This window comes from Ambystoma mexicanum, chromosome 9 (genome assembly GCF_040938575.1).
Source record: "Ambystoma mexicanum isolate Mex_15411 chromosome 9, UKY_AmexF1_1, whole genome shotgun sequence".
In the NCBI taxonomy this organism is placed as follows: domain Eukaryota; kingdom Metazoa; phylum Chordata; class Amphibia; order Caudata; family Ambystomatidae; genus Ambystoma; species Ambystoma mexicanum.
In genome coordinates this window covers 667,707,098-667,723,875 of record NC_090931.1, presented here as the reverse complement: position 1 = coordinate 667,723,875, position 16,778 = coordinate 667,707,098, and the positions used below count along the sequence as shown (strand labels likewise).

At 45.2% G+C, this 16,778-nt stretch overlaps 1 protein-coding gene across 8 annotated transcripts in view; it reads left to right on the top strand.

Moving 5' to 3' along the window:
• The window catches only part of ALS2 (alsin Rho guanine nucleotide exchange factor ALS2), a 1,241,906-nt gene that overhangs the window by 243,921 nt on the left and 981,207 nt on the right, over positions 1-16,778 (top strand). For 7 of the 8 annotated variants that reach the window (XM_069615500.1, XM_069615498.1, XM_069615499.1 and 4 more), the window contains exon 4: positions 6,527-7,455. In XM_069615500.1, coding sequence (XP_069471601.1) covers positions 6,527-7,455 — 929 coding nt within the window. Of the gene's footprint in view, positions 1-3,024; positions 3,701-6,526; positions 7,456-16,778 lie in introns of those variants that run through there. The other variant, XM_069615504.1, reaches the window with a different exon arrangement.

The following is a 16,778-nucleotide window of genomic DNA, read 5'->3' as shown; positions in this document are numbered from 1 at the left end:
GCCACCAGAAATATTGCATCTAGATGAGACCAAGAAGGTGGTTTTGGGTAAACCTAAATCCTGCAACCCCATAGAGAGGTGAAATAACCACTTTTGGGCACTGTACAAACAACGACATTCACTTCTGAGGCTGGGAAGGCCTAGGTATCTGCATTCCGTGGGAGAAACGTTGGGCAAGAGTAGGTTTCTGAAGATGAAGGATCCTAACCCCCTTGAGTAGAAGAACCATTGTGACCTTTTTATTTTACTTGATAAAGTCACTTTGTTTTCTTTTTTAGATCTTGTAATTTATAAAGCTATTTAACTCTGACTGGCGGTCTTGCCATTCTTCTTGATCCCAGGTAGAATCCTGTGGCACTCCATGAACATGAAAGACTTTTGTAGCAGCTCGGAGGAAGGGCAAAGCGTATTGGAGGGCTTAGACGTTTTTGCAGACAGGCCAACTAGGCCCAGGCCAGCAGATTGCCAGAGGAGCAGCATTTAATTGCAGTTTATTTTCCATGTACTGGTTGTCATTTTTCAAATATAAAGTCATTGTTGTTTCTCCCGAGTCTGGCCAATCCACAACACTGTGAGTCATTTTGAGCTGTTATCAGTAATTTCACTCTTGACAGCTAATGTCTTTGGTGACCAAACATGTATATATGCTTGATATTTGCAAAAGCTTTATTGTTAGGGTGACTAAATAAAAAGAAATAATAATAAAAGTTAACGTACCAAACCCAGCATGCTTTAGGTATTTAGTAATTCAGTCGTACAATTCTCTGACATATATGACGGCTTTAAAGCTCTTTGGTCATTCTTATCTTCCCAAAATGCTCTTTTAATATGCAAACAGCCAAAACATCATGGGTTTTAATTGGTGCCACTGCACATAATCTTTGTAATCAATATACACATACACTGTGTTAAGCAATCACTTTATATTCAAATACATGGCATGCATTTTTTACAACCGCTGCAGAAATTAGGGTTAAAATGATGCATCAATTTACAATATTAAACACATGCCTATGTTCAAGTCGAGCACAGAGTTCCCACAGGTGGCACTAAAATGGTGTTCAGGAGCAAGCACTAATTTTCCTCCCTGCCCCAGATCTCAGAGGTCTGCGGCCACCCAAAAGGTGCAATCATGAAATAGATCATAGAGAAGTTAAAATGGCGAAGAGTAAATCTGAATGTGCAAGTGCATCAAGAAACCTTAGGGTGAGAACAAAAACTGTCTGCCAAAGTTACACACTGTTTCACAGTTGTAAAGGTGTCCCATAAAGATATCTATTCAACCGTCATTACAGAAGCTAAGCACTTATCACTCCGTGCTAAGCAGGCAGATGGTGTTTTTCATGTGTCTTTAATGACATTATCCTGCACGATCAGTACTACCAGGAGAACCAACTGAAAAGTAGATAACACAATGCAAAACTGTGATACTTGTTATATTTTATGTTAACTATATTTTAAATACATGGTAGGACTTTTACTGTGAAACAGTTCTTCAAACGACGGCAGGACATCAATATCTGTACGCGCACATCTCATGCTGCCACCGCCCAGTTTCGTGGTATGTTCCCCTTGTGTTGTGTGCTTGGGTTGCTTACCGCACTCCCATCTTAAGCCTGCACCAGGCTCTCTCCTGTAGTTAGTCATGCTGCACCACCTGACTCTACCCTCTTCTAGCCTTTGTGTAGTGTTTGCTCGTAAGTAGACTACTCTGCCCTCTCCTATAGTCACCAGCTAGGGGTGTTGGGATTCAGGTTCTTTTTCTTTCTCTCGGAAATGTATTCCCTGTTGGCAGCACACACTACCTGCAGTCAGTTGTGGATTAAGCTACTGACTAGGACCATTATTTGGCTAAAAATGGGACTGTGGTTAGGTGATGCCTTTCAAATGCAAACGTGAGTGTTTTGTGGGGCGAGGGACATCTTTTTTCTTTTCTCCAAACCCCCAGTAGTAACCAAGGAAAACAAAGTCTGAATGATTATGGTGTAGTGGGAGGAGTATGTGCACCAAGGCATATGCCATTGGTGGGTTATCATTGAATGCAAATGTTGAAATCTTGACTATGTTCCAAAGGCTACCTGTATTATAATGTTTGGGATCAAAACGTTAAAATGATGACTGTGAATTTTCTGTTTTCAGGTGACAGGTTGTACATTTATCTCATATTTGGGTCAACCTTGCCAGGTTATTAGTGACATTTGAGGAATTTTGTCAGAATCTGGACTTGGGCAAAAAAGAAAATCCCTGAAAGACGTTTTCTGAATGTGACTTCATTTCGCTTTTGACTGTCTTGGATCAAGATACAAGAAATTCCACACCTGAAAGGATCAACTGGCAAAAAGTGTGTTTACTCTTGCAAAGGGTATATCTGTGTTACACGGATTCAATGTGAATTATGGCGGGTGTGTGTGAGGAATTTTACCATCCGCAGGATGAGTGTGCGTTTGATTGGCTTTTTTGAAATTTTATATGAAATTGAATGATGGTAGATCAACCTCTGGAAAAATGCGTGGGGCTAATCCGTGCACATTTTCATATGCACGCTGCACAACATACACATAGACCTGTGCACTCTGGGTGGACACAGCCTACATGCGTAGTTCTCCTTGTCATATTTAGTTGTGATCTGACAGGTGGAGTACATGATGCATCTCAGAAGAGGAGGACCAAAACCTTACTCCTGCCATGGCCAGCCTAATTAACAATCAAAGCTCCATGGATCCGCTCTGTCTGGTAGTTTACGCTCTGCAGATGGTGGCGGCAATTAACATACTAAGAGTATACTTGAAACAGGCCCACATGGGGCCTGGCTGCAGAGGCTAAAACAAAGGAGACCGGAAACCCCAACATCCCTTTCATGTGCACTGCGTTAACCTGAAGCCAGCTCCCGCCCTACAGTATCAATGACAGTGTGCTGTCATGTCTGGTACGTGTTTTACAGTAGGCAACCCCCACAGGGGACCCCATTCAGAGGGTAGGAGTATTTGATTTGATGGAGACAGAAAGTCTGTACTCGCTTACACCTTCAAGGGGGACCTGCTGCTTTAATCAGGAACCACAAATAGCTCAATTAACCAGAGAGACCCTTTGATCGACAACAGACAGGAAGGTGCATGGGACTTAAAATTACATGTTTTCACCCCTTTACCTTTTCTGTTGCAAAGCACTCTGTTATGGCCTCATGCATATAGGATATTGCTGGTGGGGACCCATGATTGGTTCATTACGGTAGGCATAGCCACACCAATCACTGTGGAACATTTGGCTTTAAAAGAGTGCTGAGCCCCTCTTTTTTGGCAGATCAACTGAAGACTTCGCAAGGAGTAACAAGAAGAACTCATTTGGACCCTGGCTGAAAGTACAGTCTGCCTTACAGCTTCCGCCAGTGAAGGTTGGCCAGGAATTCCAAAGGGGAGAAGCAAGATCCCTCCCCTAAACATCTCCCGGGGAACAGAGTGAGATTCTGAATCCAGAGGACCTTACAGCAGCTCCAGGACCAGTACCCAGCCAGCACACATCATGTCCTGCTAGGCTCTGCAAGCAAGCTTCCTAGGTGGTAAGTGCCGGAGAGTCTCTGAACTAAACCAAGGACAAGGCCGTTGCCTGCAACACTCTCTTCTTGAACTCTGTCGCAGAAGCTGCAAAGAGCCCTGAAATCGACCCTACGCTGTCGAGCACCAGGAACCTTTACAAGCACAAGGTATGTTGTGGTTCTGTACCGCTGGTCCTTCTCCGAAGGCCCTTAGTGATATGATATGGCATTTATAACGAATCTAAGTGATTTGCCCGCGGCTGAAAGTACCACGGGCAAATCGTTTGCATGAGAAAGGTGCAAACAACCAAAAGTTTGCACCTTTCTCATGCAAACACGCATACATTCTCACTCACACACAACACACCCATAACACCCCCCCCACCCACACCCTCAGCACACCCCCACCCACGCCCCCAACATAAACACACACCCCCCCACTTACCTTCATCTTCACGCTGGGTTCCTGCAGCGCCAGTTCCCTTTCACTTCTGTGATCGGGATCTGGCACTGCAGGGTCCTTTTCTTTTCTTTTTTTTTGTAACGGAAGACTTCTGGGGTGTCCCCGCAGCCCCCGTTCACTATACCATGAAGTATAGTGAGCGGGGCAATGTGGGGGACACCCCAGCAACCTCTGTTTTCTTTTTTCAATTCTACCACCAAAGGTTCGAACTTTTGGTGTTCAAACCTTTGGTGGTAGCATTTTTAGAACTTTTGGTCAATGAGACCATTTTCTTTCAGTAATTTTGAACTAAACCTTTATAACGCGCCTATACACAGGTTTTTCAAGGCGCTAGACATTTTATGACCCATTGCTCCCTTTGTGCTGACACCAAGTATCCTTGAACTATTGCAATTAATCACTACCCTCCTGTCTGTATCCAGAGTGCATCCCTTTTCCTTCTTGGAACTGTCTGTCCTCTGCATTCCTTTACAGGGGGGGTTGTATTGTGTAGTGTGCTAGAACTGTCTGCTGAATAATAATAAAGTAGATATTCGTATACAACCTTGACTGGACAGTCCCTTTTATCATTGGGTAATAGTATTTTCACTGTGTTGCAACTAACCAACGATCCATGACCTTGCAGAGATAAGCCTGCCGTTCAGTCCATGTTACCGAAATTGGACAAGGAGGTTTATAATTTGCTTGTTTTTCCAGTCTGTTCTAGAGGTGTGGGACAGATTGTTGGTTTAGAAACCGATATTCATCCCTGGACCACTGGTGCCCCAGAAGTTGATTTGTCACAGTGTGCCCTTTCTGTACCATTTGAGAGCTGTAGAACAATACTTATGACTGTAGCTCTTCCTGGTGCAGAACTCTGGTGATATGTAGTCATTTTGAAGGACTTGCTTGAATTGGAAATGCATTTTACAGCCATCTCCTCAGTCTACCTCCACGTACTCAAGTTTATTATTACATGGCTTTTTTGAACTGGCTGTTGTTGCCATCAGTAGGTTCACTGCTCTAAGACTTGCGATTCTTTTGTTTTTGTTTTGGATAGATCAATCATCCAATCCCTTTTGATCAGTGTATGGAGCTGCTGTGGAAGATCTTATGTATAGTCTTTTCCCTGGTTTTTTACCTATCAGCATTTTCTTAACTAAAGTTTGGATGCCCCATTTTTTTTGGACACCCCTACATCTGCACATTGACTAAATCTGATATACCTACTACTAACTCAAGCGACTGGAGACAAGCTGAGGAAGATCGATTCTGCAAAGCCAGTGCCAATGTAATGACTAGCTGTTATTCTGAATTCCAGAAAGAGAGGCAAACTTGGAAAGGGGTCTTCCTTGCCCTGCTGTGTTTTTCTTATTTACAATTGTTGTTTATGCACAATGTGTTTTCCCCCCAAATAGCTTTTCAAGCAAAGAACTGGCATCAATTCTACTGTACATGTGACAGGTAGCACGAAACTAGAGAGCACTGTCTCTTCATATGTTCGATAGTATTGTAATAAAAGGTAGGTTACTCCTCTGGTTCATAGGTTTAATGCACACACTATTAGGGATGCCTTACGACTGTGGTGTTCTATGAACATTGTTTGCAATCATGTTTCAATGTCAAATTCCGCTATTTTGCTTGCCAGGTGTGCAAACCTTCATCCAAATTGTGATATTTCTTTGGATAAGGTATTGGTGCTTCCTTAGTACTGTTTAATTCTCTGTATCAGCACTTTGAAAGTGGGTTTATTCAAAAAAGATTGGCACAGGGACCAAGATTGGCTTGTCCAGTGTATGGAGCAACAGAGGAGTCTGTTGCCCATTGTTTTTTTGTTGTTGTAAGGGTTAAGATGACCTGGCAATATAGCAGTGGCTTTTACTGTTGCCAGGTGTGTACACAGAGCGTGGCTGAGGAGATTAAACAAAAAAAGGGCTTTGGCCTTAGCTATTGGTTCATTTGTTCTGTTGTACTAATGGTTATGCAGACTAGGAGTATGAGATTAAAATAATTGTACTGTATCACACTGCACTTTAACCATCGAAAAAGTATGAGGTTTTTAATAGGCTTTTACGCTGTATGTCATGTCACACTATTAATAGGTGCTATATTATTGACAATGGTTTTATGTAATTATAGGAATTTGAATGATGCCATGCCTATGCCTCAGCATTGCATTGCACTTTACCAAAGAGCATCAGTCGTTGATACAGGTTTTAGAGGGTTGTCATGTTTTCTTTTTTTTCTACTCATTTTCTAACTTTTAAACTGTAATGGTTATTTTCTTTTATCTAATTGTATGATTTTAAAAGCGTTTATGGTTCAGTGCTGAAAATAAAGCCATTCTGCCTGTTTCCATCGTTTCTGTGAGATCCTCAGTGCCTATGCAGCACCTTTAGTTCCAGTGGTATTGGTGTATTTAGTCTTGGATATTTTAATAAATGTTTATGATTATGCTTTTTATTTTATGTTTTTGTTTTTGATTATATTCACGATGGGAGCAAATTCTGAATAATGCATATATTCAGTGACCATAAATCCTGTGCTTTCAGATGGCGAGGTGTACAGTTTCGGAAGACTGCCGTGGAGGCAGGGCATGCAGCAGGATGGTTCCTGTGGGCCTGTCTTGGAGAAGACCATTGTTGGACAGCATGCTGTGTCAGTAGCTGCAGGCAGCTACCACAGTGGGGCTGTGATGGACGGAGGCATGGTTTATATGTGGGGAGGAAACAATGCTGGGCAGTGTGCCATACCTAACCAGACCTATGTGCCTGAGCCAATCCCCATCAGTATCTCAGACCAGGAGACAAGACCCCCACAATTGGTTCGCATTTTGCAGCTATCCTGTGGAGAAGAGCACACATTGGCATTGTCCATCAACAGAGAAATCTGGGCATGGGGCAGTGGATGCCAGCTCGGTCTCAACACAAACTCTTTCCCAGTGACAAAACCACAGAAAGTGGAGCACTTGGCAGGGCGAATTGTACTGCAGGTGGCTTGTGGCTCCCACCACAGCCTTGCTCTCGTCCAGTGCTCGCTTTCCCTCGAAGTGAAAACTGTCCCTGAGAGGTGCAATCATTGCAGCCAGCTTCTAATGACGATGACCGACAAGGAAGATCATGTCATCATATCGGACAGTCATTGCTGCCCACTAGGTGTAGTATTGCCAGAGTCCCAACCAAAATCTCATACCCACTCATGCTCAGAGTCTGTAGAGGTAAAACGTGCTTCAAGGGACCAAGACGAAGATGGACCCAGGACTCCTGTAGAGAACCTTCCTCAAATTTCAGATGTGACTGGGCAGTCCACCAGTGATGATGCCACCTTCTCTGAGCAGGATGTTAACAGGACCATGCACAGCAACCATGGGGCAACTCACCTCGATTCTGAAAAGGGAGCTGTGGATGATTCTGTAAGGAAACAGTCGGACCAGACACCCGATGATGTACTAAGCATTAGCAAAGTCACTGAGCCTGAGCAGGTAATGTGAAAATTGGCAATGTGGTTTTTGATGCTTGTACACATAACATTGTATATGATCAACAAAATTGGACAAAAAGAGAAAATTAGCACATTCAAGGGCATGTATGCAATGGAGTGTCACAGAATCAACATAATAATGTAATGGACATTCCCTTTCTGTTTCTTAAAACCTGAGCTTGTTTTCTTTAAATAACGTCTTGGAGCCATTGCTTTTCCTTCTGCAGACCTGCATTCAACCCCATTCTGTTATCATGATCATCTTTCTTCCCATTGCCTTTCTTCTGGAATAGTATTCACATCCAAAAGGTGTTCACTTTATGGGATGTCACCCATGAAGTGAGTCTCGCTCCATTGCATTCACATGCCACATCAGCAACAGAGGGCCCATAACCCTATTCATAATTGTAGTATCAGGATTAAATAAAAATGTTAATCAGGGTCATGCACACCCAGTAAAATGAACTACATCTGTGCTTGTGTTTGCACTGCAAATATTTTCACATATTTTGAATTTCAAATTATTCAATCACCTGTAATTCCATCAATGACATGTAACCAGAAAATAAATCCTGGACATCAACATGATAAATGCAAACAAAGCATGCAAACCTAAAGTACATATTTTTTTAAAGGGCAATGTCATCCACACAAGTTATAGAACTGTTAGGCTATTTTTCCAAAGTCCTATCTGATAAGACTTTAGAAAGCCCACCTTGGATGAACAGGGGGACACCACTTAGGTTTAGCATGAACTACCCAAAGGTTTGGTAGCAATGGCTGAGCAGCCAGGCTTAGTCTAGGAGGGATGAGGCCTGTAGTGAGGCACACCGTACTCTAAGTATACACTTCCTTAAAGGAAACATTCATGCACTAGAGGTTATATTAAAATAAGCATTTATTTTATATACACTGAAGCTTATGACTTTTATGTAAGGTAAGTACTATCACCCAGTAGTATTAAACATAGAATATATGCATTTAAAATGATAGTGACTATTTTAGAACACTTTTAAAGTAACACAAAGGTGGTAGAAACCTCTAAAAACAAGTCTGCAAACTATAGACTAACTTGTAGAACTTTAGTTAACCCCTGCTTAATCAATCTTAAAAAGCCTAAGCCTATTCTAGGTGAGTCTCAAAGAGTCAAGGGTGGGCACTGGGGATCAGTGTTGAGGGGCTGAGGAAGGGAAGGTAGGCAGGTAGAAGACAAGGTAGAGTCTCTGAAGAATTCTTCAAGTTTACAGATGAGTAGCAGTTAGGCTTATTTGGTAAAGAGCACATAGGATTGTCCACCCCAATGTAGCTCAGTGAAGGAATAGGAGGGGAAGCAAGTAACCGCTTAACTGCAACCCTCTGAAGCACAGAAAGAACAAAGCAGGCACCAGATAAGTACTATGGGCTGAACAGTACCTTATCAGTGAAGAAGCTTGTGCATCAGGACGGTCCCCAAGGACAGGCAACAGCAGACCCTGGTTCGCGTTTCTTGGTCTTGGCAATTGAAGAAAACACTTGAAATGTATCTGGTGGTTGCTCTCGAGTAGTTGGATGCCCAGCAGAGGATCTTCACAGCACTGGCTCGTTGGCTCCTTTTTCAAGGCTCGTTTGAAGGATGGTTGTCGTGCGGTAGACTTTGCTCTGGGTCTCGTCCTCATCTTGACTTAGCAGACTTTCAGGAGCGGGATCCAGCCTCTCGAGTTCCAAGAGGATGCCTGCAAATCTTTGGGCAAAATCTTGCTTCGGTTGATGTTGCACCGCAAATTAGCACAGGACCCCGGGTATTGGTGAATTGTGGGCCGTGGAGGTCGCAGCTCTTCCATGGAGGGTGCAAAATACAGTTAATATTGGGATTGATTAGGCACACCAGGCCAAGGGAGGAAGTCGTCAGCTTCTGGGCTTCTCTTTCGCACAGGAGTTGAGGTTGGGAGTGCAAGGGTTACTCAGACGGCTCTGGCAGTCGCTGGAAGTGGCTGTGGATCTTCTTCTTCCTTTTCTTTTTCCATTTTCTTCCTCCTCCTTCTCCTCCTTCTAGACCAGTGGTCGCTTCAGAGTTTCTGCTCCAGGACCCTCGTCTTTTATGCAGGAAAACTGGCGGAGCTCACCAATCAGCAGACATGCATTTATTCAAATTTAGGGGGTGGCTGTCCAAAGGGGCCAGCCAGCCAGCCTCCCAGCACAAACTAAGGAGTTTCAGTCACCTACCCCACTTCCCGTCCTTTCAGGCACTCTGAGAGCCTTGCCGGACTTTTCAAGTTCAACCCACCAAAGACAAAAGACCCATCAGGACCTTACCCACCCAGGCGGGTAGAAGAAGGCTCGAGTAAGAACAAGTCATCATGAACAAGGGCTTAGAAAAGAACAGCCACCATTTTAGGCAAATGGTGTCCCTTACCGCACCGATGAAGGCAACCTGCGACAAAAGGCCACAGAAAGTCATTGAAAAAGGTACACTGCCACCAGCCTGTCAGATGAATTTGGAACATTAACTGAAAGTTACTGGTAAAGTGGGAAAGGGGATACAATGTTTCCCCTCAGCGTTCCACTTAAGGTGGGGGGGTGCTGATCTCACAAAACAAAATACAGGTGTGACGGAAATAAAGTGTCCCCCCTGTCCTGGAAACTTGCTAACACATGTAAAATATGATAAGTAATTTATAATGCGCCTGTACACAAGTGTTTCTAGGCGCGACAAGACAAGGCAATGGAGACAATGGGAGGACAAAACAAACTCTTACTAAAAATCTTACTAGGCCTTGTGTCATTCAGATCGTGCAAGTGCAAGCTGATGGTAGAAGAGAAATGCCAGGGGGATGTAGGAGGGGGAGAGAGCAGAAGTGCGAGCCCCAAGTAGTGCAGCCAGGGTGCCGACTCTGGGTAAGTGCAGAGGAGACAGGGGGCTGTATGGTTACAGAGTCCCTAGTGTGAGGGAAGCCTGGAGGCAGTGCAGGAGCTACTGGTCATATAAGAGCCTGATGCCCGTGGTGTTCAGAGGGTGGCCAGGCAACCAGTTAGCAGTGCAGACAAGTACGTCAGCAGGGGAGAGAAAGAGAGAGAAAGCATAAGCGAAAAGGAAGGTCTTGAGTTGCTTTAGGAGATGTTCCTGCTGAAGTTTGAGAGTCAGGGAGGCTGTTCCAGAGGGAGGCACCAGCCGAGGACAGGATCTACCACCCACTCCCTGCCTGGAAAAGCGTCATACCCTCGGAGAGTTGGAGGTGGATGAGCAAAGAGCTTGAGAAGGAAAGTGTTCAGGAAGAGAGAGTTGGATGTAGTGTAGTGCCCGGCCCCAGAAATCCTTGTGGACAATGCAGAAGGTCTTGAACTTGATCCTTGCAGTCACCGGGAGCCAGTGGAGAGCTACGATCCCTGGGCTTGAGGCCAAGGACAAGTCTCACAGTCCTGTTCTGGATTAGTTGCAGAGGGCGAAGAGTGGAGGCAGGTAGATTTAGAAAGAGGCTGTTGCAGTAGTCCAGCCTAGAGAGGGCTCTGGAGATGGTGAGCTTCTGGGGAAAGTGACAAAAGGAAGAATACCTCTGAGGAGTTGCAGCTGGTAGTTGGATTTCTTCGAGACATCCGAGATGTGGGGAGACAAGGAGAGGGTGGAGTCGAAGATGACGCCAAGGTTTTTTGCCTGGCAGGAATTCCTGTATCGCAGATACAGTCTGGAATGAGTAAGAGAGGAGAGGAGGCTGAGGGGGACTTGAAGGTTCACTGAAAGTTAGAAGAGAAGGTAGAGATGAAGTGGGCAAGAGGCATGATATGATATGATACATTATTTATAACGCGCTTAATACCCAGAGGTTTCTAAGCGCGGACCCGGGGATCGAACCTGTGGTGCTCCGTGCAGCATTGCTCCCAAGGCGAGCACGTTGCCACTGAGCTATCCTCCCGAGTGCCAAGTAGATGTTGAAATGCCAGGGTGAGAGGTTAGAGCCCTGAGGAACACCACATGTGGAGAGAGAGGGTGGAGAGAAAGGACCCACGGTGGACCTGCGAGGGTCGGTCAAGGAGGAAGGAGGTCAACCTGAGCAATTATGACAAGGATTCTGATACTTTGAATAGTGTCTACACCACAATACAAACATGGATGGTTTCTAACTCCTTAGCTTTGAATGACACTAAGACAGAGCTTCTCATTCTGACCACTGGACAGCGACACAAGAGTTTCAGTATTGCAAACAATCAGGTCAGGGTTACAGACTCTGTTAAAACCCTAGGTATTCATCTAGATGCAGAACTTAACCTGAAGACTCCTGTTACACATGCGCTCGTCATGTGGCTATGTGGTGAGGCTACTTAATCAAATTAGACCCTACATCGCAATCAACAATCGATCTATCCTGGCATCTGCCTTGGTCAACTCAAGGCTTGACTATTGTAATAGTCTTCTGAATGGAACTACACAAACTAACCTAGTACCTCTGCAGACTGCACAAAATAATGCAGTGTGAGCAGTCTTTGGTCTCCCTAGACAGGATCATATGTCTGATTCTAGGAGCGCGCTGCACTGGCTGCCCGTTAAGCACAGGATCCTGCACAAGATACTGGCATTGTCCTACAAGTGCTGGACCTCGATCGCCCCGGCCTATCTCTCAGAGCGGCTTACGGTCGATCAACCATTGCAATCTCTTTGCTCTAGTGACAACTACACATTCAAGCAGTCCCGCTTCAAGCTGGCCAAGTTTGAAGGCGCCAGCTTCTCGGTACAGGCCCCTAAAGAATCTAATGCCCTTCCATTATTTATCAGAGCCTCTAACTCCTTGTCGGTATTCAAAAGAGCAGTCAAGACGTATTTGTTCAACTTGAACCTAGGTTAACTATGGGAGGTCCTGTTTTAGGCACCCTTGTCCCTGCCCCGACTGCTATTCCTCTTTGATCCTTGTTCGTTTGTCTTGTTTTTGGTTGAATATGCGCACTGAGGCCCATGGGCATGAGGTGCAATATAAGAAATAAAAGACATAAATAACCAGGCCAGGGCCCGATCCATGATGCCCATGATGTCATGTAGACGATTGATCAGGGTTGCGTGATTGACTGTATCGAAAGCAGAAGAAAGATCGAGGAGGATGAGGACAGGCTAGAGTTGAGATTAGTGAGCAGGTCTTCACCTGTGTTCAGGAAAGCAGTTTCCGTGCTTTTGGTTGCCCTGAAGCCAGACTGATGGTCATGGAGACAATCAACAGATTCAGTATGGAGAGCAAGCTGGAAGATGGCCAGCTTTTTCAGGAGTTTGCCCAGGAAAGGAGTGATGGATATCAGGCGGTAGTTTGCCAGAGAGGAAGAATCGGCAGAGGGCTTTTTAAGGAGGGGTTGCACAAGGGAGTGCTTAAGGGTTCCAATGGCAAAAGAGTGATTGCAGAAATCAACCAAGGCTGGAGCGAGGGTGTCGATGTGATCCTTGATGGCTCTGGAGGAGCAGGGGAACAATTGCTTCGACGATACTTCCATAGATCGGACTTGTTTAGAAACATCGTTGGGAGTGAACACGGGGAATGAGGAGAAAGGCGGAGGAGGGGGGGAGAGGTGGCCAGAGAGGGGCCAAGAGAGGTAGAGGTCAGAGGAGGAGGAGAGAGCGGACAGGATGTCCTGAGTCTTAGTGGTGAAGTGAGAAGCCAGTACCTTGCAGAGGTCCTGGGAGGGAACAGGCGAAGTGGATACTGCAGTAGAATTGGCCACCTCCTGGCAAGCTCCTTGCAGATTTTAAAGAGTGTGGCCATGTGGTAAGAGGCCGCAGAGACGTGGGCTTGGATGCAAGTTCTCTTCTTGAACAGGACAGAGAAACTTCCTCACAGCCACCCTACACTTGTGTTTTAGTGTGGCGAGGTCGGAATCATACCGGGAGTTGCACTTGGAGGTAGGCTTCAGGCATGGCAGGGGCAAGTACATGAAGAGTGTTCGAGATAGAGAGATGCAGGTTATAGCAGGCTGTGAATCTGCCACAGGCATAGGAGGAGGAGAGAAAGTAACGGCAAAAGCCTCCACTGGCAGACGCTTCATGGGCCGGATGACCGTGAAGGTAGGTGACAATGCTGGGCTTGGCTGCACCTAGGGGACAGAGAGCGTAAGGTGTGAGGAGAACAGAATATGGTCAGTCCAAGAGAGCGAAGTGGTGAGAGGGTTAGGGAGGGGGATGTCTGAGGAGATTAGAACATCCAGGGTGTGCCTGGCAGAGTGTGTCGGGCCTGAAGGTAGAATAGAAAGAGAGAGAGAGAGAGAGAGAGAGAGAGAGAGTCACAGAGATTGCGAAAGAGACCTGAGGAGGGGTTAGAAGCATCCAGATGGATGTTGAGGTCTCTGAGGAGGAGAAGTTGAGAGGTAGAGGCAAGGAGAGAAGAGGCGAGGTCAGCCCACTCGGAGAGGAAGAGGGCAACCTGGCCGGGTGGCCTGTAAATGGTGGCCACAGTCAGAGAGAGGCAACTAGAGAGCCTGCAGACCAGCCATTCGAAAGAGGAGTAGGCCTGTGTAGGAATGACAGAAGCAGGGATCCACTCCAGAAGGATCAGGGCTACTCCACCTCCGGGACCATTGGTTCTGGGTTGGGAGAGGATCTTGTAGCCGTCGGGGAGGAGAGTGTTAAAGCGTTTGATAGAGCTGGGTGTGAACCATGTCTCGGTGAGACCGAGGACATCCAGATGAAGTTCTTTGAAGACTCGGCAGATGTCAGAGGAGTATTTGACAGCAGAGCGAAAGTTGAGAGTAGAGACGTGGAGCAGATTGCCACATTTGAAAGATTTACGTGGAGGGGTACATGCTTGAGGTACGATCTGCTGAGGTAATAGAGGGGCCTGAGTTTGGGCAGAGGAGGAAGAAGAAGATGGCAGAGTAGCCAGAGAGGGTGAGGATGGTGCTAGAGAGGTGTCAGAGCAAGGAGGTGGCACAGGAGCCGGAGAGGTGTAGATAGGAGTAGCAGAAGAAGGAAGGAAGTTGATAAGACGTGTGAAGCCTCTATCGAAAAGGAGGAGATTGGGCTGAGCGCCCTGGGTCAGTACAGTGCCATTCAGATGGACATTAATGATGATCTTGGAGGAGTGGAAGGAGGCCAAGATAACCTTCAAGCGAGTGCCACCATTAATAGGAGAGGAGGAAAAATGGGAGAGAACAGAGACCATATGAGGGGTCCATAGGCCTGGAGAAGGAACAAGAAAGAGGATGTCGGTAAGGGTCTGTTTGGAGGAAGCACTGGTGTAGGTATCAGCGGTAGAGACGCCTGGGTTGGAGATCAGGATAACCCTCTTGAACTTCTTCCTACCAGGCTCAGTGAGAGGGATAGGATAGGAGATAGAGTAGCAGCTAGAGTAGATAGTAGAGACTGAAAGCACCATAGAGGGGTGCATGAAGGAGTAGGAGGAGGTGGCAGCTCAAGCAGGAAGGTGAGAGTGAGGGTGGCACACACTAGGGACACACAAAGAGGGAGAACGGAGGGGAGAACAGGTACACACGACACAGAATACAGTAGAAATAAAAATAGAAGCTCAAGGAGGTCCCCAGCAACACTATTCAGAACGTGTTGTGTGCTGCAATAGTAAATTCAAGATGCCAGAAATTGAGGAAAGTATAGCTATATTTAAAAGTACCAGAAGGCGGTAAAAAGTGTTCCCATACGTCGAGTAAAAGACTGAGGAGTGTGGAAAAAGGTTCCCACTCACTCAAGAGAATTACTCCAAAATTCCAGTAGTGCAGCAAAAATGCTGGGGGACTCACAAAGTAGGGAGAATGACTCCTACAAAGGAAATTCTACCTAACAAAAACAATGTTGAAAGCTGGAGGCCTCAAAACTTTCCAAGCAGTAGAAATATAATCCAGAATCATTGAGTTGCATCCCTCTAAAATCAAGCTGGTACTTCTACCTGCTAATGGATATCCAATGAAGGGGGCTCCGGCTCCCACACATTTGAAAAAGGATTTGCATTCTCCCATGTCGGCATAGATTTAGTGTATTCGTTTTGGCCAAATCCATGTTTTCACGTGTTCTTTGAGTCAATGAACGTAAACGCTCCTCCAATATCTTGCCACAGCAGGTCGTGCTTTCTACAATATCTGAGATTAGCTAAAAGGTTTGACTCAGTGAACCTAATTCAGCAGTTTTATGATACAAGGGTAAACCAAGATGTTGTGGTATCCATGGCCCATTTCCTTCTTATTTTGTGTTCAACACTGCTTGGAGTAGCAAATCCGGCAGTAAACAAACAGCTCCTTGTTTTAAAATATATGTAAATTTAAGAATTGAAATCACCCCAACCATGTTTTTGTGTGCATGTCATGGTCATACCTTACTGCCTAATCACCATCCAAAACATGTATACTTTATTTAATTTAATAATCTCCTTTCCACTGAGGGCCTTTTCCACCTACTTTTAAAACTATGGTTCAAATTTGCATGTCCGTTCTCCAGAACTGACTCCGAGCCATTAAAGCCTCTTCTTGGAACTGGGCATCTTTTTGTGGCCTGTACTTTTTGTTGGGATAGCAGTGATATCACTCCACAGCACACTTAGTCATGTGCAGTCTAATAGACCTGTTTGAATTCCTGATATCATGATTCGTATGGCTCAGCTATATGTTGATAAGTCTCTACGTTTCACACACTACTGTTGGCAGTTAAGCATAGAAGTATTTGAGTGGTTTGGTATCTCTAATTACCTCCCTTTCTCTGCTATTTCATAGAATGCATCTCCCTGAATAATGGGCTTGCATTAGGTGCTGCAAATACTGTGGTCCTAGTCCTAGTCCACTCATGATAAGCTTAAGATACCTTGAAGGGGTCTAAGACCTTTTCTTCATATCTAACCTATCATCTTATCCTGGGGTTGATCAGTATCCTGCTAAATCCCATAAATGTTTGCACTCTGCACCATAGAATACAGCTGAGTCCCATGGAAAATAAGGTCCAGCTGTACCGGTACACCTGTACCGTTGCCATCCCTGCCAGTGGAGATTCATGGTTTTTGAACGTTTTTCAATGTCAGATTCTCCATGCACAGTTTTTGATAGGACAATAATGCACAAATATGAAAATCAGTCATCTACCTTTGATGGCACCAACAAAAAACATAGGCAGATGGAAAAGTCACTTCTTGTGTATGTTTTATCATCAATGCTACCCCCACTACTGTTTTTGGTGCTAATTAAGTGCTCACTCCACCTTTGCAAACTGAAGAGGCATCCCAAACACTGGATATGCATGTCCTCCCGTGCAAGATCTTTCTGGTCGCCAAGTCAATTTGGGCATGAACATATATCCTGGAAAAAGTTTTGATTGATGGTCCTTCTTTTAGGTTTTTATGTAAGTCCACATTTGAGACTTGAGTATTCTTTACATACTACCCT